This window comes from Phyllosticta citriasiana (assembly GCF_038021145.1).
Source record: "Phyllosticta citriasiana strain CBS 120426 chromosome Unknown IWZ02scaffold_6, whole genome shotgun sequence".
In the NCBI taxonomy this organism is placed as follows: Eukaryota; Fungi; Ascomycota; class Dothideomycetes; order Botryosphaeriales; family Phyllostictaceae; genus Phyllosticta; species Phyllosticta citriasiana.
In genome coordinates this window covers 1,447,853-1,467,668 of record NW_027117283.1, presented here as the reverse complement: position 1 = coordinate 1,467,668, position 19,816 = coordinate 1,447,853, and the positions used below count along the sequence as shown (strand labels likewise).

The 19,816-nt window shown below is 56.2% G+C and overlaps 8 protein-coding genes across 8 annotated transcripts; 4 read left to right on the top strand and 4 right to left on the bottom strand.

The window, feature by feature from the left end:
• Nucleotides 1–518: 518 nt before the first annotated feature.
• Nucleotides 519–2,463, top strand: IWZ02DRAFT_451126 (acid phosphatase PHO12 precursor). The gene is made up of 2 exons (XM_066767511.1): nucleotides 519–758; nucleotides 912–2,463. The coding sequence occupies exons 1-2, from the start codon at nucleotides 678–680 to the stop codon at nucleotides 2,163–2,165; spliced, it is 1,335 nt and encodes a 444-aa protein (XP_066623219.1). The 5' UTR covers nucleotides 519–677; the 3' UTR covers nucleotides 2,166–2,463.
• On the bottom strand, nucleotides 2,464–3,034 carry IWZ02DRAFT_451125 (uncharacterized protein). Its single transcript, XM_066767510.1, has 2 exons — nucleotides 2,972–3,034; nucleotides 2,464–2,915 (listed from the first exon to the last, which is right to left on the bottom strand). The coding sequence occupies exon 2, from the start codon at nucleotides 2,864–2,866 to the stop codon at nucleotides 2,624–2,626; it is 243 nt and encodes an 80-aa protein (XP_066623218.1). The 5' UTR covers nucleotides 2,867–2,915; nucleotides 2,972–3,034; the 3' UTR covers nucleotides 2,464–2,623.
• A 604-nt stretch (nucleotides 3,035–3,638) lies between these two features.
• On the top strand, nucleotides 3,639–5,172 carry IWZ02DRAFT_499220 (uncharacterized protein; the record flags this gene model as incomplete). Its single annotated transcript, XM_066770231.1, has 3 exons — nucleotides 3,639–3,740; nucleotides 4,011–4,356; nucleotides 4,928–5,172. The coding sequence occupies 3 exons, from the start codon at nucleotides 3,639–3,641 to the stop codon at nucleotides 5,170–5,172; spliced, it is 693 nt and encodes a 230-aa protein (XP_066623217.1).
• Nucleotides 5,173–7,199: 2,027 nt separating this feature from the next.
• IWZ02DRAFT_260499 (uncharacterized protein) lies at nucleotides 7,200–8,631 on the bottom strand. Its single transcript, XM_066763333.1, has one exon. The coding sequence runs from the start codon at nucleotides 8,539–8,541 to the stop codon at nucleotides 7,657–7,659; it is 885 nt and encodes a 294-aa protein (XP_066623216.1). The 5' UTR covers nucleotides 8,542–8,631; the 3' UTR covers nucleotides 7,200–7,656.
• On the top strand, nucleotides 8,632–10,094 carry IWZ02DRAFT_260475 (putative endo-1,3(4)-beta-glucanase). Its single transcript, XM_066763331.1, has 2 exons — nucleotides 8,632–8,860; nucleotides 8,913–10,094. Exons 1-2 carry the CDS (start codon nucleotides 8,722–8,724, stop codon nucleotides 9,830–9,832), a joined length of 1,059 nt encoding a protein of 352 aa, XP_066623215.1. The 5' UTR covers nucleotides 8,632–8,721; the 3' UTR covers nucleotides 9,833–10,094.
• A 777-nt stretch (nucleotides 10,095–10,871) lies between these two features.
• IWZ02DRAFT_260477 (uncharacterized protein) lies at nucleotides 10,872–14,401 on the top strand. The gene is made up of 2 exons (XM_066763332.1): nucleotides 10,872–11,690; nucleotides 11,738–14,401. The coding sequence occupies exons 1-2, from the start codon at nucleotides 11,080–11,082 to the stop codon at nucleotides 14,055–14,057; spliced, it is 2,931 nt and encodes a 976-aa protein (XP_066623214.1). The 5' UTR covers nucleotides 10,872–11,079; the 3' UTR covers nucleotides 14,058–14,401.
• Nucleotides 14,128–16,945, bottom strand: IWZ02DRAFT_499217 (endoplasmic reticulum Oxidoreductin 1-domain-containing protein). Its single transcript, XM_066770230.1, has 3 exons — nucleotides 16,517–16,945; nucleotides 14,749–16,460; nucleotides 14,128–14,650 (listed from the first exon to the last, which is right to left on the bottom strand). Exons 1-3 carry the CDS (start codon nucleotides 16,622–16,624, stop codon nucleotides 14,464–14,466), a joined length of 2,007 nt encoding a protein of 668 aa, XP_066623213.1. The 5' UTR covers nucleotides 16,625–16,945; the 3' UTR covers nucleotides 14,128–14,463.
• Nucleotides 16,946–18,146: 1,201 nt separating this feature from the next.
• Nucleotides 18,147–19,784, bottom strand: IWZ02DRAFT_260307 (acetyl-CoA C-acetyltransferase-like protein). Its single transcript, XM_066763330.1, has 2 exons — nucleotides 19,604–19,784; nucleotides 18,147–19,549 (listed from the first exon to the last, which is right to left on the bottom strand). The coding sequence occupies exon 2, from the start codon at nucleotides 19,338–19,340 to the stop codon at nucleotides 18,309–18,311; it is 1,032 nt and encodes a 343-aa protein (XP_066623212.1). The 5' UTR covers nucleotides 19,341–19,549; nucleotides 19,604–19,784; the 3' UTR covers nucleotides 18,147–18,308.
• Between the last annotated feature and the right edge of the window lie 32 nt (nucleotides 19,785–19,816).

Below are 19,816 nucleotides of genomic sequence, written 5' to 3'. Positions count from 1 at the left end.
CTGGCAAGTGGAATAAAGTCGAAATGCACGGTGAGCAAACCTCTGTTGCCATTGAACCATTCTACCAGCGTTATCCAAGCCACTTTGATCCTACAGTTTGTGATGACCTCGCTTGCAGCAAACGACGGGACGTCGACGCCATGAAGATGCGCCCGTCAACGGCGTGTCCAATCATGGCGAAACGTGCCTGAGTGATCCCTGCGCACATCACCCTCTTCAACATCTGCCACCCGGTGCCTCATTTTCTCCATCTGCCCGTCCTGAATACGTGCCGCCATCCGGCGCGACTTTCTGCATTGGCAAGTCACCGACTGATGGCGCAGTTACATTGACGGGAAAACGACCAAAGGTAAGAGGATGGTCGCGGCCGCGGCCGAGTGAGCGAGCGAGCAAGCCAGCACAACTCAAGCCCAAACTTTGATAGCTTTCGCCGGCCGACATGAGGACGACGGCATTTGTCGCCGTTGCTGCGGCACAGGTTGTTGCCGCCTTGTTCGACGTCTTGCAGCATCTCGGTGGCAACGGGCAATGGTTCCAAGGTGCGTTGCGTCTCTCTTTTCTTTTGCTCTCCCCCCTCTCCACCTCGGTATTTGTACATACAACAAGCATTGACAGTGATTGCAGGTCCGAATGTGTTTGGGATTGATGACGCGCCGCCAACGGGCTGCGAGGTCGACATGGCGGCGTTTGCTTCGCGGCATGGCAGTCGGTATCCCGATAAGGGGGCGTATGGAGAGTGGACTGCATTGGTGGAGAAGGTGATTTGATTTATTTTGTTGAGATTTTGGGAAGTTAAAGAAGAATTTCTGGAGAAAAAGAGAAAGTGGATGTTGGGGGTCTTGGGGGCCCCCAGACGGAGAGAAGAGAACCCCAATGGCAAGCAAGAGACAGCATTGACAGTGATCATCCAGATCCATGCAGCCAATTTCTCGACCACAGCTCCAGAGCTACAATTCCTATCAAGCTGGGAGCCCGTCCTCACAAACCCGACGCTGCAAATCGCCAACCTCTCAGCAACAGGGCACACGGAGCTGGCAGCCATGGGCCAGCACTACCGGGCGCGCTACCCCACGCTCTTCCCCTCCGACGACGAGTCCTTCACCCTGTGGTCCAACCTGTACGCCTCGTCGCCGCGCGTGCTCGACTCGGCCAAGCTCTTCACGCGGTCCTATCTTTCCGACACGACCATCGACGGCCACATCATCGTGCTCAACGCGACAGCGCCGGATGCCGTGCCAGGCGGCGACTCGCTCTCGCCGTCGGACGCGTGTCCAGCATTCGACGACAACGGCGGCGGCGCGGCGCTTGATGAGTGGGAAGCCGCGTACTTGCCACCGATCGTGGCGCGCATCAACGCGCTCCTCTCATCCGGCAGCCTCTTCAACACGTCCGACGTCGCCATCTTCCCCTATCTCTGCGGCTTCGAGACGCAAATCACGCAGCGCCGCTCGCCGTGGTGCGACGTCCTCACCGAGTCCGAGATCCTCGCCTACGAGTACGCGCAAGACTTGCGCTACTGGTACGGTCACGGGCCGGGGAATCCGGTCGGCAATGTGACCATGGCGCCATTCCTGCTCGGCGTGCTGCGCCGCTTTGAAGACGGTCCTGACACGCTGTACGAATATTCCACCACCAGCGATGACGACGACGACGACGACGACGAATGTGACGACAGCAGCGATGAGAGCAACAACGTGTGGCGTCCGAACCCGCTCATCGCGGCCTTCACCAACGACGGCCCCACCATGCAACTCGCGGCGGCGACGGGCGTGTTCGACGAGCAGCCGCCGCTGTCGGGCGTCAGCCAGGCGCCGAACCGCACGCTCCGAGCCAGCAACGTGGTCCCGATGCGCGGGACGGTCGGGTTCGAGCGGCTGACGTGCAGCTGCGAGGGCGGTGTCGACCAGGACGGCGTCTTCGTGCGCGTCCTGTTCAACGGCGTCGTGTATCCCGTTGCGGCGTGTCAGAACGGGCCCGGCGGGAGCTGCGAGGTCGGCGAGTATGCGCGGCTTGTGAGGGCGAAGTTAGAGGGCGTCGGGGGATGGGGCGAGGTGTGTGCGTTGACCGGCGATACGGCGCAGGTGACGGGCGAGGAGGGCAGCGATTTTTTGTGGCGCAGGGACGTCAGTTGGAGTGAGGATGTCAGTCCATGGGCGGCGCTGTAAGAGCCTCGATTAGATATTTCCTACCTACATGTGTGGAGGATGTAATTGGCTGGCTGGCCTCATTTTTGAGACACCACCACTCGACCTCCCATCCTCTCCTTGCGCGTCTAGCCCACCATCCAACCCACCAAACAAGCCTTCCCTCATCTCTCAAAACCCACACAAGGCGAGCCCGCAAACGAAAAAGGTCAAATAAAGCGCGTGTCTACCCACCCATCAACCCACCGCTTATCCAGCAGTGATCAGTGATTCATTCCTCTCTTTCACAATCAAAAATCGCCCCCGTCCGACTGCCCCAAATGCCGCCCGGTCCAGGCCGGGTCGGGACAACGCTTCGGTGCTTCTGGACCGCAGCGAGCCACGAGAAGGTAATGTAAGCTGAAGAGGAGGGAAAGAGACATCATCAGAAAAAAGCACGGCGTGACTGGCAAGCAAAAGAGCGAGAATAAGAATCGAACTCAATCTGAGTAAGGAAAGAAAGTACAGCACAGACTGGCTAGGTAATTACGTGGAGTGAGTGGAACACACCTGCCTATGGGCAAACAGGGAAGAGCGTTGAGCGCACCGAAAGGGGAACTGCGAGCCACGGCAGCGCCGAAGCCAGCAAGTACTGACGATGCGAGGCATAGAGCAAAATAAACATGGCGTAGGGCAACCAGGGTTCCTCGTTTGGAAGATATGTCTCCATGTGCTCGCTGCATGTGGACGTGGTAGATGAACGCACATGCTTCCAGAGCTCACATGTCGTTTGTAATTTTCTTGATCACTCGCATGGATGCTAAGGCGAGCTAAGAAGATTTCCGCAGGACTTGTCGATTGATTCCTCACGCCTTTTCGTGGTCGCCGCAACGCTGATGATGAGCGGCGGGTGGACCGACCGAACTTGATCAGACGACGGTGCACGAACTACACGGGGCATGAACGGGGATCGAGGGGAGTTGCGGCGGGGAAGGAGGAGTGATGGTTTCTGGTTCGGAAACATGTGCCGAACCAGCAAAAGAAGTGCAGGAATAACTTCACCTCGTCAATTTGGCGCATCACCATCATCATCGCACGCCTCATCACCCCTCTCCGCAACTCACAAGACGCACGATGTCTACGTCGAAGATGCTGTACCGCTTTATCTTCGAGAACGGGGAATCGTGGACGATGAAGAAAGCGGAAAGTTCAACAAGATGTCTTCGATGTTGCCATGTCTCCCTATATCCCTACTCCTTCTTCAACTCCGGGCCCTCACTTTCTTTCTACGGACGACGTCGTACCACGGTACGTCGCAAACCAGGACTATGCCACGCGCGCGATGCGCGAGGCGATTGCTTTAGTTTGTTTGCAGCGTAGAGATAGACCGCACGCTCGTGGATAGCTTCGATCGCTACACACTCTCCTATAAATGTCTTTCATTGCTCGACACCCCCTCTTCATCTTTTTGTTCCCCTCAAAACATTCTCTTGCTCACTCGAGACCTCACAAAAAATGCGGGCGCTCCCGCAAGTCTCGACCCTGTTTGCCGCGGCCGGCTACTTCTTCTGTCTGCTGGGCAGTCGAGGCGCATCGGCCGCGCCGATTACCGGCGCAGTGAGTTCGCATCTTCTGCCGGAACAGCATGAAGTGCCTTTGTTGCCGATCCAGAAGTCGGTCTCGCCGCCGTGGTGGGATGATGCCAGCGACCATCAAGGGCCGCAAACAATTCAGAAAAGGAAAGACCCTAGGCTTGACGCAGAAAGGGATGGGAAGGGGCGAGTGCAGCAGGCTTTTCTGTGGAGGACCACTCAGCGACCAAGGGTGCGTCTGAATCTTTTTGTTTCTAGATTTTTTACGACTGACTGATAGCCTACGTACGTACAGGACACCCAGATGCAGCCTTTCTCGCATCACATCAAGCGCGAAGGAGCAGCTGAACCGCTTGCCGAAGAGCAGGAGGAAAACGACGACGACGAGCTCGCCAAGATCACTCTGTCTCTAGTCGGCGAATTCACCGACGCCGAAGAGAAAGCCATCGCAGATCTGCCAGAAGACAAGCAGGAGAGCAAAGCACTGGAGACGATTGATCAAAAAGCGGAAGCAGCCATTTCCAAATTCACCGACGGCGAGAAAAACGCCATTCTGGCCGAGCTGCCGGACGAGACGGAGAAGGGTCTCTTTATGAAGGAGTTTCCTCAATTTTCCACCGCTTCGAAGGAGATCGCGCCCGGTCAGAGGCTCAATCCGAAAGCTCGGGCGATGAGGGACATCATTGTCCAGTTGAAGAAGGATGATGGGCACGTCATCGAGCATGATGGCAAACACGCGTTGCAGAAAAGAGGGCTGGGGAGCTTTCGAAGCCCCTTTCGCGGACGGGTCCGCAATTGGTTTCGCGGGCCCAAGAGCCAGAGATGGCGGAGCCGCTGCCGAAGGTTTTGCAATAGCGCGAAGAGAAAATTGAGTCCGAAGGGAGGATGGCACCTCGTGAATGAACCAACGAAAGTTTGGTATGTGAAGACGGATGACTCGCCATACTGGGGGCATCTTAAAGACGTTGAGATAGAGCAAGATCGCCTAAGAGGTCAAGACATTCAGTTCCGGCATACTAACCCCAAAGGGTGGGTTGAGAAGTATAAACCACTCTATAAAAACCAGGTGGAGGAGATGGCGATAGACAGGACCATGAGACAAAGACTTGGAAGTGGTGAGCCACCAAGAAGCAAGGCATCCGGCCGAACCTCAGAGGATCCTCGCTCACTGAAGAATCGACGAGCTCGGAAAAGACTGACGCAGAGCGGAAGGCAGCAAAGAGACAGACAAGGCGGAACTGAGTACCAAAGACCAGTTCAACAAGGGCCTTCACGTCAAGAAAGGCCGGGACAGCAAGGAAAGAAGCAAAAAGGTAGACAAGGCGGAACTACGAAAGGACCAGTTCAACAAGAGCCCCAACAACGTCAAGGAAGGCCACCTGCTAAAAATGGCCAAAGTTATGCAGAGGATTCTCGATACGATGCGCAAGACGAGCAGGGGAGGCGTCAAAGGATAGACAACCATCGTTTACTCAACGGCGGGAGAGAGCCAACCAGGGAGCAGCTTGGAAAGTTGGTGGGTGACAAGACCGATGGACCAGGTCGGCGAGGACCTCCCTCAAAGGCAGCCAAAGGACGAGGGCCACCAGATCCAGCGCCAGAAACACCAAATCAACAGGGTTCTCCTCCCCCGAGGACGCCGGACCAGGGGAGCAGTCCGCCAGATACTCCCCAACAGAAGGATTCTGCTGCCCCGAAGACGCCGGAGCAAGAGAAAATTCCCCCAGGTGGATCGAAACAGCAAGACGTTTCTCCTCCGCAAACGCCGGATCGGGGCAGTGTCGATGCCAGCAGCCCAGGGACGGCAGATTCAAAAAGATCATCACCTGGCCCTCCATCAGGTCAGGTAGAACCGCAGCGGTCAAGGGAGACGACACCTTTAAACACTTTTAACAGGCTGAAAGGATCTCCAAAGAGTGCCAAAACGCCACCAAATACACCCGAAAGACCGGGTACCCCAGACTCGGGGAGCGGCAACGCTAGCAACCGGTTGGCGAAGAGGAGACTTAGCGGGAAGAGCACGAGAAAGTTTGTCCAGACTGTCAATCGATTTTTAAAAAATCTTTTCAGAAAGGGAAAGAACAAGCCATTGAACGCGATAAATCCTAAGAGACGACCTACGTCAATGGGAGGAAAGAAAAAGGGCGGGGCGGGCAAAAAGAAAACTGGTAGTTCTCGGCCAACCAATGCAGGTCAGCGAAGCGGTCCTGATTCTCGTCGAGGATCTCCGGGTCAAGGAGGTGGTTCGAATTCTCGCCCAGGATCACCGGGTCGGGGAGGTGGTTCCAACTCCCCAAAATCAAAACCAGGGGTTGGTCCGGACAGTGGTTCTGTCTCCCCGAAATCGAAACCAGGGGTTGGTCCGGACAGTGGTTCTGTCTCCCCGAAATCGAAACCAGGAGTTGGTCCGGACAGTGGTTCTGTGCCCCCGAAATCGAAACCAGGAGTTGGTCCGGACAGTGGTTCTGTGTCCCCGAAATCGAAACCAGGGGTTGGTCAAGATAGTGGTTCTGTCTCCCCGAAGTCGAAACCAAGAGTTGGTCCGGACAGTGGTTCTGTGCCCCCGAAATCGAAACCAGGAGTTAGTCTAGATAGTGGTTCTGTGTCCCCGAAATCGAAACCAGGAGTTGGTCCGGACAGTGGTTCTGTGTCCCCGAAATCGAAACCAAGAGTTGGTCCGGACAGTGGTTCTGTGCCCCCGAAATCGAAACCAGGAGTTGGTCCGGACAGTGGTTCTGTGTCCCCGAAATCGAAACCAGGAGTTAGTCTAGATAGTGGTTCTGTGTCCCCGAAATCGAAACCAGGAGTTGGTCCGGACAGTGGTTCTGTGTCCCCGAAATCGAAACCAAGAGTTGGTCCGGACAGTGGTTCTGTGCCCCCGCAATCGAAACCAGGAGTTGGTCCGGACAGTGGTTCTGTGTCCCCGAAATCGAAACCAGGGGTTGGTCCAGATAGTGGTTCTGTCTCCCCGAAAGCGAAAGAAGACGCAGGGCAGGGAGAAGCGAAAGCAGGGGCTGGTCAGGGAAAGGGCTCCAATTCTCCCCAAGTAAAGGGCGATGGCCCGGGCTCAGTTAAAAGGCACGAAAACTCCCAAGTCCCCCAGTGGACCAAACTTGTTTGGCCGATGTATGTAAACTGACTCGGAACAGTGCTGCTTCGAAATTGAATGAAATTATACCGAAGAGGCGTAAGAAAAAGGGCTCGAAAGATCTCAAAAACATTGAGAGCATCCTGAATGACATCAAGGCTGGGTCAGGAGCTCCGAGGTAGATGAAAGAGCTGCTTGCTTGAAGCGGGTCATGAGGCGTCGAGAGCTAGAGCACGATCCGGCCTGTCTTGGGCGCTTGATCAAGCCAGATGCTGAAGTTGTCGTCAAAGTCCACCTTCGCCAATGGTGTCTCTTTCCTCTTCTTTATTTTTTCTCTTTCTCAGTCCTTGCAAGCTGCTTCTAATCCAAGTCGTCGTTGAATTGGTCGCTTTCCTCTTTCAATCAATGCAAATTGTTCCTATTCTTCATTCATGAGATTTGAGCAAATCGTGCCATGCATCCCGAGAAGCCGCGAGTCGTCTTGGTCGGTCGTGCTGAAGCTAACACGACGTGGGCGCTGTAGGTCGTGCATGTGTCGCGGCCAGTCGGCTTGCCGCCGCCTGGCCCGTTGCCAAAGCAAAAGAGGCATAGGCCCCGGTCGCTCCACGTGGTCACAAACGTACTACAAACGGGCCAGGACTCTCTCTTCACACGAACCGATCGAAAATTCGTCATTCACCTGACACTGCAATGCCGGCGGTCGTTGGAGCAGCCATTCGCCAGAATACAACTGTATCTTGGTGCTGCGGAAATGGTTTGGATTGCCGGTGCGGAAGACTAGCTCATACGAGTGCGTGGCAAACTTCGATGCAGAGTGCTAGATGCCGTGGTCAAAGGATTCGGATTCGGGCCGCTATTGCGAGGGCGACATGGGACACGTCAGCGACGGTGGCGTGGGAAAGGGATTGTTTGTGCGTCGGAGTGACGGATGCGCATGTCCAGGAAGTCTGCAAGGGACGTGGGGCGGTGATGCAGATGAGCGGCGTTTGAGAGCGGGTCGATCGGTCTCGAACACGGCCAGCGGTTGGAGATGATGATGGTGATGATGATGATGATGATGATGATGATGATGATGATGATGATGATGATGATGATGATGGACAGACTGAGATGGTGAGGCTGGGAGGACAGTGGATGGTCTTGATTTGATGTCTTTATTCCCGCAGGGTCGACGAGTTAAGGGTTCGGTGCAGGGGCCAGTGATGTTCGCTGCGGTGGGACTGCGGCAGCGTGGAGAGAAAGCCAACTGGTAGGTATTTGACAGATTGAGGTGATACACGCCATCCACAGCGGCGAATTTTCTCAACATGGCTGGAAAGCTGAAGGCGAGGACGCAGGTGGATATAGAGATGAGGGTGCCAGCATGATGCCAGAGAAGGTCAAGCTCTCGGGCCGTCAAGGGACCAACCTTTTCTTTATGTTTTTCTTTTTCTTTTTCTTTTTCTTTTTCTTTTCCTTTTCCTTTTCCTTTTCCCTTTTCCTTTTCCCTTAACCGCCCTGCCCTGGTTTGTGACGGCCACCGTGCATTGGCGCTGAAACGGCTCAAGTCAGCGGCAGCGCAGCAAACAACATACCTACCAACCACTGGGCCCAGCCCAGCCAGTCGTCTGCTCGCATATCGATAATACATCCGCGCCTCCAAGTCTGCTCCACGTCCTTGCTGCCCTGCATGTACATATGCCCAATCATGACGACTGTGCTCTCCTTGTCTCGCAGCCTCAGCTGCAGTCCGCTGCATCTACTGCTGCCAGACCGTCACTATTTAGCATGCTCCTTCTGCACCCCAGAATCTGACTGCTCTTCGCCAGCCGTTGACCGTGCTAGTGATTGATAGTCTGCCCCCAGGCTGCCAGCAATCTTTCCTTCTCCATTTCCACTCCTTTTTTGCGTGCGAGCACGCTACTTCACTCCTTACAACATGCACTCCATCACCCTCTTTGTCGCTTCTGCGCTGGTCGCAGGAGCCTCTGCTGGTAGCTGGGTCATCCAGCACGACTACGCCCATCACAACTTTTTCGACATGTTTGACTTTTATGATGGGGCCGATCCGACAAATGGTGATTCACCTTGACTCGGAATATCCCCAACTTGTTGCTGATTTTCCAAAAGGCTTCGTACAATATGTCGACTCGGCGACGGCCAACAGCTCTGCCTTGACCGAAATCACTCCCCAAAACCAAATCTACATTGGTGTCGACCACACCAGCACCATCACCTCCACTGGCCGTCCCAGCGTGCGCCTCAACAGCACCGCCTCTTACAACTCTGGCCTGGTCATCCTGGATCTCGAGCATTTCCCCGGCGGTATCTGCGGTACCTGGCCCGCCTTTTGGATGTTTGGACCCGACTGGCCGCAGCATGGAGAAATCGACGTTTTCGAGGGCGTCAACACCCAGTCTGCCAACCAAATGACGCTCCACACGGCCAATGGATGCCAAATCAGCTCGACCCACGGCGCCATGGCTGGCACTGTGAGCTCAACCGACTGCTACGCCTATGCCGACGGCAACACGGGCTGCGCCGTCCACGACGACTCGACTTCGACGTACTCGGGCTTCAACGCCAACAAGGGCGGAGTCTTTGCCACCCAGATTGACCCTGTCAACCAAGTCATTCAGATTTGGTTCTTCAACCGCTCCAACATCCCCGCCGACATCAAAGCCGGCACGCCCACCGTGGAGTCCTGGGGTATGCCGAGGGCCCACTTTGGCGGCTGCGACGTCGAGACTCACTTTTCCGACCTGACCATTGTGTTTGACAACACCTTTTGCGGCGACTGGGCCGGCAACAGCTGGAGCTCCGACTCGACCTGTGCCTCACAGGCCGACTCCTGTGACGACTATGTGGCCAACAACCCGAGTGCCTTCAAGGATGCTTATTGGCTCATCAACTCGCTCAAGGTGTATCAGCATGCCGACAACGCCATCGTGCCCGCCGCGCCCAACGCAACCAACTCGACAGGCAACTACACGGCGAGGAGCACCTCGCCATATGCACGCAACGCGCGTCCCGTGCGTCTTTCCGCGTAAGCATATGCGCTCGTCGTGGTAGCGCCAACCGGCATCGCGCTTAGTTCATTCCGCATCAGCAACGTTGGCCAACTACGCAATCGACATGATGGCAGATGAAACAAGCTTTGCTGTGGCAGCCTGACCAAAGTAAGCTTATCTGCAGGTTGGCCTCGTCTCCTTGGACCAGGACCGACAACTTCACTTCGTCCCCTCGTTTTTCGGTGCGCCGCAGCCAATGACCTTCGCTTCTTTTGCGCTGCACCCGTTTTAACCTGTTCTTTCTTCTTGTGCATCATCTTCTCACCTTCTTTCCACTCTTTTGACGACTTCATGAGTGCTAGATTCCACAGTCTTCCTCGCGACGGGACGACACTTCGAGGCGGCATTTGCACGGCGTCTTTTTTTGCATCGGCTGGCCTTGTGGCTGGATGGCTGGGTTGGGAATTTTGCATGGACATGCAACGGTATCTTAGGTTTGGTGGGCAACTGGCATGGCTCGGGTTTTCGGTAGCGATGCATGGTAGGGCTGGATCTCGCTAGTCATGATGGTGCCACTCACGATTTGGACGAGCCTGGAATGTCAATCTATTGGATATGTCCGCCACGCGCTTTCTTCAGTTTCTGTGACTTGGCGATGGCATACCGCACGTTTGACAGCTTCGAAAAGAAATCATCGCAGAGGGAAACGAATCGAACTGGACAGGTACGGGTCAACGGATCAAGGTAGCAAAACAAAAAAGCCATCCCACTTACCCGCCTCACGATTCTGCCCAGGTCTTATCGTCGCTGCTGATCATGTCTGTATCTGGACACGATAGCTGCGCGCCCAGCTGTTGATGTATTCGAGGGCTGGGAGATTCGTCATTTCTTTCGACAAAGAAAAGACGCGTTTTGGTGCCTACATGGAGCATCCCAAACTTTTGTGATGGCCGACTTTGCTGCTGGGATCTTCCCTTTCAACTCGACAAGAGGCTGGAGTTCCAGAGGGATGAGTCATCATCACCTGACTGCGCGGAGTGGCGATCGACAACGTCAGCGCGTCACCTCGACGCAACCAACGGTTCATTGACGACTTGTTCGTGTCGCTCCCGTCTGTCGATCTTCGAATACCCGTGGCCCACCTTGGCTTTGGCAGCGACACCTACCACTTCTACACATAATCAATCGCTCGTCCTCTGCGACCTCTGCTCCGTCGCTCGCCGGTCGCGATCTGGTTTGCCATGGCCTGATTGCATACATGGAAATGTGAAAGCCGTGCGGCAGTCATGGTCCTCAGGCCTCAAAATCCATCAAAGCACAATGCTATGCCGAAGCAGGCGTCAAAGGAGACACAGACGAAGCTGACGGGCCTGCTCGTGAGGCAGCGGCCAAAGAACAGCAGTGACGATGGGGAGAGGCGACCGGTCAAGAGGGTCAAAGTATCCGATGAGAAAAGCGACGATTCTCCAACCAAGTCTCCTGTCAGCGCACCGGACCCTGTAAATCCAGAGTCACACCCTCAGCTGCCTGCTCGGCGCCCGCCGTCAGCTCGCGTGATCCCCGACTCGGACGATGAACCTGACAGCGACGCGTTTGAAGAAGACACTGCGCCCCGCCAGACCGACCTCGAAACCGCGCTCTCCGGCATCACCACCGATGAGGAAGCTCTCGAGGAATACGAAAGGGCCAAACATGCAGAGGCGGCGGCGGCGGCGGGAGAGGAAGAGCTGCGGCTGAGCCTGGAAGGTAGGGGTCAATATACTCGGAGTTCCATTTACGTGGACGCGTTCGATTTGGCGCTGGACACAGTGCTCGAAGAGGAGAGCCACCTCTTTGACGACAAGGAGAATGAAGTGTTCCGCGTCTGGAGAGGGCTGGATTACGAGACCAAGTACTTGTGGGTTTGGCAGAACAGAGAACTTAGGTCTGAGCTGATGGGAACAGATATGTACGATTGTTCTTGAGAAAGACATCGGCCTGGTTTCGTATCAACAAGCTGGGATACCAACGAGACATCTCTGACATGGAAAGCGCCATCAAAACTCTGCAGCAAGAGAGGCCGCTGCCTACGACTGCGACCGCGGAGACAAGTCATCCGGGCGAATTAGAGCCACCAGAAGGGACAACACTCGGCAACGCCTTTACCTTTGCAGATCGGTCAGAAGAGCACATTACGACGCTGGAAGAGGCGTCGTCTTTGCTCAAGCTGGACGAGCTCAAGGCACTGGCCAAAGACGCCAAAGTTCAAGGCAAGAACAAGACCGAGCTGCTAAAGTCGTTCCGACGGACCAGCGGCAAGCAAACTGGACTCGCCTGGGGCCGTATGAAACGAACCGAGACGGAAGCGTCCGAGGTCGATGGCGAGACCACAACGCGCGAGAGCACGCCGCTGGACGAAAACTCCAACCGCGATGCGCACTGGCTGAAGAAGATTATAGACGAGACGGGCCCTTGCGTGCGTTTATCGCTGCCTGCTCTGAAGTTGTTTGAGCGCGTGCATTTGGTCTTTTACCGCTCGACTGAATGGACCGAAAAGTCGCTCAAGATCATCATCCTAGCACGCATTGCACGGCGCAACTTTCCGCAGTACATTGTATCGCGGTCTTCCAACATTTTTCCTTCACGCGCCATGCTGCTCGAGTTCGAAGCTGCGCTGCGGACCCAGTTCCGCATCGACAACATCCTCGAGTTCAACGGCACGCCCAAGCGCAAGGATCTCGAAGTTGTCCTTGAAGTGTTTGAGGAAGTCTATCCACGATGGCTTGCGCTGCTCAACGACGAACAGCGAAAAGAAGATAGTATCTACCTGAGTGGCGAAGGTGCATATCTGCGGCGTTTGTCGCCGGCATGGGTGTATACGCGCATCGCACACAAGGCTGCAGCCGTGTTTGGGCGGTTCAAGAACCACAAACGCGAGCATGAGCTGCTGTCAGAACTCCTCGCGCAACGCCTTTTCCACATTGCGCGCCGCGGGCCTTGGTATCAGCGCAAAGCGCTGCTAGAGGAACACTACATGGCCGCCCTGACACCGACGCAGGGCCGCAGTCCCGAAGCGCAGAAGCAGCACTGGCGAGAAGTGGCTCTGGCGACGTGTGAAGAGGGACTCCAAGACCACCTTACTCACCTCGTCTACCACTATGACCTGCAGAAGCGGGTCATGAAGCTCGAGAAGCGCCTAAAGGTTGCAAAGCGCCTGCAGCACTCGTTCACACATGTCCGTCTGGCCGCGCCAGTCGAAGTGTATATTGAAGGCACGCGCATCGAGCGGCCAGCAGACCCATTCGCGGCTTCATCTGGCACAAGCACAGCAACAGCAGCAACAACAGCAACACCCCGCATTGCGTCGTCCATCGGCTCCAAGACCATATGGCTCGATACCACAACCGCACCCTCGCCATCCAACCCGCTGCCCACGTGCTCAGTCGAGCAAATGTGCCTCGCACACTACCAGCGCCAGGGGTGGCGCGGCGCACACACCGAAGGCTCGATCCTAACAACGCTCTTCGCGCTCCTCTTCCACGACGTCCTCTTCGCGTACGTGCCGCACGTCTTCCAAACGCCGTACCAATCGGCGCCGCTCGATCTTTCCAGCGACGCCTTCTTCGCCGCGCGCTCCAGCCTCGTCCGGCACCGGCTCGCCGAGATCGAAAACGGCGGCGCTGAAGATATTGCCAGGGGCGTTTGGAACAGCGAGAGCGAGCGCCGGACCGCGGTTGTCGGGCTCGATTGGGCGAGGTGGACGTGGGGGGATGTGAGGGAGGTGCTGCGGGCTTTTGGCGGGGAGGGACTCAGTGCCGTGTGTAGGGTGCTGTGTCAGGAATATGGCGCCAGGAGGGCGGGTGTCCCGGATTTGTTTTTGTGGAGGGTTGATGATGACGCTGCTCCTTCTGCCATTGGTGGCAAGGCCGACGCCGACGCCGACGCCGAGCCTGATGTCAAGCAGAGCGAGGAACAGACAGAAGGCCAACAACAAAACGAACCCAAAAGAAGGATTACCGGTACTGGAGCACCAGAATGCGCAGCTGGCACCAACAGCACCAACAGTAACAACAGCAGCAACAAAAACAAAAACAGCACTGGCAATGGCAGTCGCACCAACAACGGCAATAGCAGTGGCGGCGTCCTCTTCGTTGAAGTCAAGAGCGCAAACGACCGCCTCAGCGACGCGCAGCGCCTGTGGATCCACGTGCTGACGGGCGCGGGCGTGCGCGTCGAGCTGGCCAACGCCGTTGCGGGCGAGGTGAGGGTTGTCCCTGATGCTTGAGGCTGAGATGGGTGGTTGGTTGGTTAGATGGTTAGATGGCAATTGATGGATTGATCTGCTGCAATCAAGTGTGATGGCAGTGATACGTGAGGATGATGATGAATTTCCTTCCTTCTTCCCAATCTGATCTGATGATGACGGTCATACCACTAAAAAGAAGGAGACGACGTCTTTCCCCAATCCCACGCGCAACCACAAGCCCAACAAACGCCAACGCCGCACGCTATGGTGATGTGATGATGCCAGGAACGACGACGACATGACTGACAAACTTCTGACGTCGGAAGCCCTCCCCAGTCCCGCAAACCAAAACGCCTTGCTTCCATCCATACATCCGTCCCTCAATAACGAAAGATAAAGAGCGGGCGGGCGGCAAATGCAAACACAAGAAGGTCTCCTCCCTCCATCACAACTCGGTCTTCCCCCTCGGCGGCTTCTGCTGCCTCGCGCGCCCGCCGCCACCGGGCCGCACGACGCCGGCGCCGTAGACGTCTTCGCGGCGCGGCACGCGGAGCTCCCAGCTGCGCGGCTTGACGGGGAGGCCGAGCCAAAAGTCCCACAGGCGGGAGAGCTCGACGATGAAGATGCGGATACTATTTGTTTGGCGTATTTGTTAGCTGTTGCTTCATTCTCTCAAAACGGATGGAAACAGGACGAAGAGGAAGAGGAAGAAAAGGAAGAAGAGACTCACAGCTTCCCCGGCAGCGCCGCCCACTGCCCCAAGATCCACCACGACGTCTTCCAAATGAGCTCGGCCTCCTCGGCAATCGCCTCGGCGATGGTCGGATTGGCCTTGCGCGGCCGCAGCAGGAACTCGGGATATCCGTCATCGTCGTCTTCGACGGGCTGCTCGGCCGCCTTGGCCGCCTCGAGAGATTGCCGCGCGGCGTAGGCGTCGGCCAGCGGCGTCGGCATGTACGGCTCTGCGGACATGTTGTCCACGACATTGGATGAGGGGGCGGAACCAGAGGCCCTGCTGCTGCTGGCGGCTGTGGAGGAGCCTACGGCGGACGCGGAGGGCGAGGACGAAGGCGGTGGCGACGCTGTCGAGTCGTCGCGCTCAGCGACCATACGGCGGAAGTTTTTGATGGACGCCAAGCTGTGCGAGATGCGGCCGAGGGTGTTGACGAGGGCGACGAGCTCAGTCTGGCGCAGGGGCGGCGCGTTGGCGACGTCCTGCTCGTCGTATTCAAACAGCACCTTGAGCGCCGTGCCGTAGCCGTTAGTTTGAAGTTTGCCCCAGAGTCGGCACTTGTCGCAGCCTACGCAATCCATGATGCGCGAGACGTTGCGGAAGCGCTGCTTGAAGTCCTCCTTGAGCTGCATGCCTGCTGAGTCGGCAAACATGACGGACTCGTCGAAAATGGTTTCTCGCTGGTTGGACGGGATTGCGTTTGTCAAGCGGGTGACGAGTTGCTTGGTGAATTTATCCTCGAGCGGATCAGCGCTGCAGAACTGGTAGCTCTGCAAGTGGTTTCGCAGCTTGCCAACTGCGCGCAGCACAAGGGCGTAATTGAAGTAGAGGTTCGAGATGCGGTCTGGGTAGTGGTGGAGACGCTCCTCGTAGCAGGCCAGGTTGGGGCCCCATTGACCCGTGGTCTGGTTCAAAAAGTCCCAGCAAAGATGGGTGGAAATGGACGCGTGCATACCGGAAACGACACGGTGGAAAACACGCTTCTCCACGCATTCATCGTCAAACTCGAGCTGGTCAACGCGGCCGGCCGGGCTGTCGTTGTGGGCAATGGCCGACTGGATGCTTTGGCGCAACGGCTGCTTGCGCATAACATTGCGTAGATCCAAGGCGGCCTGGTTTCCGGCATCGAGACCCATGGGCGAGCTGGAGAAGCCATTTTTCTTGGGCTTGGAAAAGCAGTTTTCGCGGTAGATGGCCTCCCAGACCTGTTGCGCTCCGGCACCGGCGTACCCAGTGAAGCGCTCAGGATTGTCCACCAAGCTGACATAGTCACCCTTGGCCGCCGCTCCTTCATCATCCAATACACAGTAGTCGCGTTCGTCGCATTCGTCGTCATATTCGACTACACAAGTCTCGGCGGTGTCCTCGCCTAAGCCGCCAGCCAGCGGCTTCCCATTCCTCTCTTCGCGGTCTCTAGGACTCGGATGTTCGGCCTTTGGGCCCTCCAGCTTTCCCAGCTCCTCGGCGCGCCAAACAATCGGAATGTCTTCCTCATTCTCCAGCGTGTTGACGGCGCAGGCAATGTTGCCGCACATGCCATTCTCGTCGGACCAAAAGGGACATTTCTTGTTGTAGAGGTTCAGGCGGTAGTAGGAGAAGAAGTCAGTTTGCTTGGTAATCTTGTCGAGCAGCGGCTTGACGGCGTCGTTTATGCGTTCGAGGTCGGAAAAGGATGCGCAAGCGTCGGACACTGTCGATCGTGGGTCGATCTGGGGAAAAAGTTAGCTGAAGATGCACGCAAGGGGCGAGCCGGGGGCTTCCTTACAGCACACTGGGCTGCGCGCTCTGACGATATACTCTTCGCGTGGTTGGCGTGTGAAGCACCCAGCAGCGCAAAGACTGCCAGGTAAAAGACGTGTGCGCTCCGGCGCATTAGAAAGACGGTAGTGCAGTGGACGTGTCAGAGGCAGCGCCCGCAAGATGGGCGAGGTGGGCAGAGTGGAGAGAGAGTTAGCCGGGGGGCGTGGGCACGTAGATTCTTAAGGGTCTGCAAACAAAGAGGACAGGGTGGTTTTTATTCGAGCGAGCGGATGGCGCCGTGGCGTGCAGCGCAAGAGCCGCAGACTCGTAGCAGCTAGAGTTGATACGGTACAGCAGCGGTCATACCACTGTGGAGTGCTGCCAAGCGGCTGACTGCGATGGTTGGGGCGGGGCGAAACAGGCGATGATGTTGCGAGGCGCGTGTTGAAGAGAAAGGCAAGGTGTCTTCTATTCTGTTTCCATGTTGCCTGCATTGATTGATTATTGATGCAATGCTCGAAGCAACCGAAAGCATTGGCAGCCGCAATAGTCCGTCCGCGCATGGGTCATCCACGTCGGCCCTCCAAGTGTCTTTTCCCAAACGTCACTCTCTCTCATCATCCGTCTCCTGGAATTCGTCGCTTTTTATTTCTCCGGCAGCCAAGACAACTGCTTCCATCGCGCCGCTCCGCGCGCTATCCACCGCCCCCTGCATTGGTCTCCGCCCTTCCGCTGCACTCCCCACAGCAGCCACCGTGTCTCCAATTAGAAAAGCCCCACAACGTCTTTGGCCAACCATTCACGCCCTCCTTCATTGCTTCAAAATAGCCATTCCGACCCTCTAATTGACACATGCTTCTCGACCAGCTCGACGTCGTTGTCCACTTCGCAACAATTTCATCTCTGCACTACCATCCGGCGACTCTACACCACACCTCAGCGAAACGACCACATCTCCTCTCCTCACATCTTCCATATGGTTTCTTTATACAAGTGCTAAGCGATCCACATCTCTTACCTACCTTCCCATCTCTCCTCCTCCTGTACACAGTGCTCTACCCTGTAAACACCCTGTTTTTCCAAAAGTAAAAACAAACTCAAACCCAATCGACAACCTTGAACCCACACCGCTTCCGAATGTGCTGTGGGGTTGAAATGGTCGCTGACCAAGCCAATAATAACGTTATCCTCACCTTTCACTCACCTCACCTCCGCCAAGTCCGAATGCTCTTCACGTGCCCATCCCCGTATGTACCATGCTACACATCGACACCTCGCTGTCTGTCCACTTTCTCGCGCACTCTGTTCCGTTACGACACCTCGACAAGCCGCCGGCGCGACAACGAAGGCGCCCACATCGTCCCATCATGTTCCGTTCTGCCAGGTGTCGTCGGCGTCTTCTCCGTCGCGTGGCGGATGAGCTGCTTGCGGTCGCCGATGACGAGATGCCGCACCAGAGTATCCGCGGATCGGCGGCTTTGTAAATGCACTTGACTGGTCGGACAGCTGAGGCGTTGGGTCTCTCGTCAATTTTCCCAAATGGTAAATCGATGCCTTGCTATGCTGATGTGCTGTACATTGATGTGCAGTACGCACCATGCATGCCATTGGATTCATCAATACAAGTCTACTGATAAAATTTTTTGCAATGCTTCCTCTTTTACAAGGTCAATGCTTTCTGTGCGGCATAACTCATCCACAACGTAAATCGAAAAGGCCGGCTGGCTACATTCGTGCCGCCCAGTTTCTTATGCATATTGAAACAAGAAAATAAAGTTCCACCGCAAATTCGTGATTCTTCAGCCTGTCGTCTCCTTCTACTGCAGGGACTCAACCACAAGAGCAGAGGCACCGCCGCCACCGTTGCAGATGCCTGCAGCGCCAATCTTGCCCTTCTTCTCGCGGAGCACGCCCAAAAGGGTCGTCACGATCCGGGCACCAGATCCACCGAGAGGGTGACCGAGGGCGACGGCACCGCCGTGGACGTTGACCTTGTCTTCAGTAATGCCGAGGAGCTTCATGTTGGCGAGAGCGACAACGGAAAAGGCTTCGTTGATCTCGAAAAAGTCGACAGCGCTCTGCTCAACGCCAGCGTGCTTGAGAGCCTTGGGAATGGCGAGCGCGGGAGCGGTCGTGAACTTGGACGGGTTTTGAGCGGCGTCACCCCAGCCACGAATCTTTGCGATGGGCTTGAGGCCGTGAGCCTTGACAGCAGCCTCGGAGGCCAGAACGACGGCGGCGGCACCGTCAGAGAGAGGCGAGGCGTTGGCGGCCGTGACGGTTCCCGTGCCGGGAATGAAGACAGGCTTCAGGGACTTGGTCTTGGACTCGTTGAAGTTCTTGGGCTCGTCGTCCTTGTCGACAACGACGTTGGGCTTGCCACGGCCACCGCTGACCTCGATAGGAGCAATTTCAGTACTGAAGAGGCCAGCCTCTTGAGCAGCGTTGGCCTTCTTGTATGAGCGGATGCAGTAGTCGTCCTGCTCCTCGCGGTTGAACGAATAGTCCTGAGCGCACTCTTCGGCCTGAATGCCCATGTGCTCCGTCTTGTAAACGTCGGTAAGACCGTCCTTCAGGACACCGTCAACCAGCTTTTGGTCGCCAAACTTTGCGCCGGTGCGGAGGTTGGGAAGGTAGTGGGGAACGTTGGACATGGACTCGGTACCGCCAGCAACAACAATCTCAGCGTTGCCGGTGAGTATAGTCTGAGCACCGAGGATGATGGCCTTCAAACTCGAAGCGCACACCTTGTTGACGGTTGTCGCAACAGTGGCCTCTGGGAGACCAGCACCAATGGCGCATTGGCGGGCCGGGTTCTGGCCGAGGCTGTTGGCAATCAGCTGACACATCCTCCGCGATATTGTTCCAATATTTGTCCTTACTTGGCGGAGAGGACGTTGCCAAAGTACACCTCCTCGACGTTCTCGGGCTTGATGGCGGCACGCTCGACAGCGGCTAGTTCAGTCAGCAATTGAGGCCATTGGTGTGCGACAGGTCTCGCCAATTACCCTTGATGGCGTGAGAACCGAGCTGGACAGCGCTCAAGCTCGAGACCGAGCTATTCAACAATTAGCAAAGGTTGAGTGTTCAAAGTCGGTGGACGCGTTTTTACCCTTGGAACATGCCAACTGGCGTGCGAGCAGCAGAAACAATGTAGACGGGAGGGAGAGAAGACATGATGGCGATTCGAGGTACAGGAAAATGGTCTGAAGCGGAAGAGTGAGGAGAGAAGAGGAATGAAAGAAAGTTAGCTGGGGGGCGCGGAGGAAAAACAATAGGGTGATCGAGGAGGGGTCAGCTTCGAAGCCCGATAGGTCTCCACCGC

Bases quoted from the DNA above. Each gene is read 5' to 3' on its own strand.
- IWZ02DRAFT_451126 (XM_066767511.1), top strand. From the start codon at position 678: ATGGCGGCGTTTGCTTCGCGGCATGGCAGTCGGTATCCCGATAAGGGG. The intron at 759-911 runs GTGATTTGATTT...GTGATCATCCAG, and splicing joins GGACTGCATTGGTGGAGAAG to ATCCATGCAGCCAATTTCTC.
- IWZ02DRAFT_451125 (XM_066767510.1), bottom strand. From the start codon at position 2,866: ATGCAGCGAGCACATGGAGACATATCTTCCAAACGAGGAACCCTGGTT.
- IWZ02DRAFT_260499 (XM_066763333.1), bottom strand. From the start codon at position 8,541: ATGCAGCGGACTGCAGCTGAGGCTGCGAGACAAGGAGAGCACAGTCGT.
- IWZ02DRAFT_260475 (XM_066763331.1), top strand. From the start codon at position 8,722: ATGCACTCCATCACCCTCTTTGTCGCTTCTGCGCTGGTCGCAGGAGCC. The intron at 8,861-8,912 runs GTGATTCACCTT...ATTTTCCAAAAG, and splicing joins TGGGGCCGATCCGACAAATG to GCTTCGTACAATATGTCGAC.
- IWZ02DRAFT_260477 (XM_066763332.1), top strand. From the start codon at position 11,080: ATGGTCCTCAGGCCTCAAAATCCATCAAAGCACAATGCTATGCCGAAG. The intron at 11,691-11,737 runs GTGGGTTTGGCA...TGATGGGAACAG, and splicing joins GATTACGAGACCAAGTACTT to ATATGTACGATTGTTCTTGA.
- IWZ02DRAFT_499217 (XM_066770230.1), bottom strand. From the start codon at position 16,624: ATGCGCCGGAGCGCACACGTCTTTTACCTGGCAGTCTTTGCGCTGCTG. The intron at 16,461-16,516 runs GTAAGGAAGCCC...CTTTTTCCCCAG, and splicing joins AGCGCGCAGCCCAGTGTGCT to ATCGACCCACGATCGACAGT. The intron at 14,651-14,748 runs GTGAGTCTCTTC...CCAAACAAATAG, and splicing joins GCGGCGCTGCCGGGGAAGCT to TATCCGCATCTTCATCGTCG.
- IWZ02DRAFT_260307 (XM_066763330.1), bottom strand. From the start codon at position 19,340: ATGTGTCAGCTGATTGCCAACAGCCTCGGCCAGAACCCGGCCCGCCAA.